General features: G+C 52.9%; 1 protein-coding gene across 1 annotated transcript in view; it reads right to left on the minus strand.

Moving 5' to 3' along the window:
• FAM208B (family with sequence similarity 208, member B) overlaps nt 1-2,185 on the minus strand; it is a 43,833-nt gene that overhangs the window by 746 nt on the left and 40,902 nt on the right. The window contains exons 22-23 of the mRNA XM_009331022.1: nt 563-744; nt 13-127 (exon numbers count right to left, since the gene is read on the minus strand). Of these exons, the coding sequence (XP_009329297.1) occupies nt 13-127; nt 563-744 (297 nt within the window). The remainder of the gene's footprint in view (nt 1-12; nt 128-562; nt 745-2,185) is intronic.

Raw genomic sequence — 2,185 nt, forward strand, 5'->3', positions numbered from 1 at the left:
CCCCCCCCTTCCCAGTAGCTTCTTCTAAGGGGGCCAGCCGCTTCCTGCACCGTCCCAAGGAAGGTGTTGACGTCGGCCACGAGGATTCCTTTGCTTTCAAGGACCTCCCTGCTGACACTGGGCTTTTCTGCAAAGGAAGGAGCGGCACCGTAATTCAAACAAGCAACCGAGGTTGTTCTGAAACCGACAGAAAATAGCCCCAAATCCCGCTGCAGTTATTCCGTCTTGCAAATGTGAGCAGGCTAAAACAAGCGCTGCTCTGCAAACAGCCTCAGCCCAGCAAGGCCAGAATTGGAGCGTGACGTAAAGCCATCCGCAGGCTCAAAAGATTGCCAGAGTTTACCAGCGCTCCAAAAATCCGTTCTTTTTTTTTTGCCTTTTACTGCGCCGACTTGCAACGAAGCAGCTCACCCCTTACCCGTGATTCTAGCAGAAATGGGAGCAAATGGGGTGTTTCTTGTCCCTCGTCCACCGCCTCCCGGGCCAATTTAAGATGGAGCTTAAATTGCCCCATGGGGGTTGAGGGCACCAGCACAGGGCAGCACCCAGAGCCCGTCCTTACCTGTGAGATACACAGCGAACCTGGCGCTGACGTGCTGAACCTGCAGGTTCAACAAGCACTTGACGTACTCGGATTTGGGGGACGACTGGGAGTCGCAGGCGTGGTAGTGCAGCACCTCGACGAGATTGGCGCCCTGGCACATTTGGAGGATCAAGTGCTTCTTGTGGGTGTTGGCGTCCAGCCTGCCGGGAGAGGGGCAAGGTGAGGTGGCGAGGGGCTTCACCCCCCCCTCGGGGAATGAGCAGGTATGATGGGACCTGCCTTTCTCCCCACCTCTGTTTCTTCCAGCCTCACGGGTGCTTTTACACTTGCTACCCTGCACTAAATGGAGATGGCAGGAGCAAGCGGCACCGTACAGGTCATGCACGCAGCGGGGAAACAAAACGACCCCTTGCTCGAGGCAGCTCAGACCGTGGCTCATGATCCCACCACAATGGAGTCGAAAGCTGCCTCGTGCGTGCCGTTGGAGGAGCACAAAGAAAATACTTGCGCCACAACGGCATCCGCTCCGCGCAGGCTGAGTCCTCATCTCACAGACAGCAATGAAATACCCAACCCCACGCTTCTGCGACATCTCACCGCTCAAGGACTGAAAACCAGGTCTTCGGAACAATTACTTCATGCTCTCACCGTAAAGGCTGAGTGTGGAGAGGATCTGAGATGTCTCCCCATTTGTTGTAGCATTTTCTGCTCAGACAGAACAGACCAGTTTCCTCTTTGTTCGCAGGTTGTTACTAGAAAGCTGTCCTGTCTGGCACTAACACATAAAAACATTCCCCTCTGACTTCAAACATGATAAAAGCAGGACATTTCAACGGAAAATTGTGCTGGTTTTGGCTGGGGTCTGCTCAGACAGAACAGACCAGTTTCCTCTTTGTTCGCAGGTTGTTACTAGAAAGCTGTCCTGTCTGGCACTAACACATAAAAACATTCCCCTCTGACTTCAAACATGATAAAAGCAGGACATTTCAACGGAAAATTGTGCTGGTTTTGGCTGGGGTAGAGTTAATTTTCTTCACAGTAGCTAGTATGGGGCGACGTTTGGGATTTGTGCTGGAAACAGCGTTGATAACATGGGGATGTTTCCATTATTGCTGAGCAGTGCTTACACACAGTCAGGGCCGTTTCTGCCTCTCACCCCACCCCACCAGCAAGTAGGCTGGGGGGGGTCTTCCCAAGTCACCGTTACACGTGATGGAGCCCTGCTGTCCTGGGGATGGCTGAACACCTGCCTGCCCATGGGAAGGAGTGAACGAATTCCTTGTTTTGCTTTGCTTGCGTGCGCGGCTTTTGCTTTACCTATTAAAGTGTTTTTATCTCAACCCACAGTTTTCTCACTTTTACCCTTCCGATTCTCTCCCCGTCCCGCTGTGAGGGGACTGAGCGAGCGGCTGCGTGGTGCTCAGTTGCCGGCTGAGGTTAAACCACAACAGTCCTTTTTGGCACCCAACGTGGGGCTCGAAGGGTTCAAGATAACGACAGGTTTGACTGGAATGTGCTAGATGGAATTTATAGCTGTTATTGCCGTTCAGCTGTTAATCAGCAGGCTCCCGTGCTTGCCGTGGGGCTCGCTTGCCTCACTGTATATTAGAGTCTAGTGCTCGTTAGTGGCTGCTTTTTGCT

Source organism: Pygoscelis adeliae, unplaced genomic scaffold (genome assembly GCF_000699105.1).
Source record: "Pygoscelis adeliae isolate BGI_AS28 unplaced genomic scaffold, ASM69910v1 Scaffold129, whole genome shotgun sequence".
Lineage (NCBI taxonomy): Eukaryota > Metazoa > Chordata > Aves > Sphenisciformes > Spheniscidae > Pygoscelis > Pygoscelis adeliae.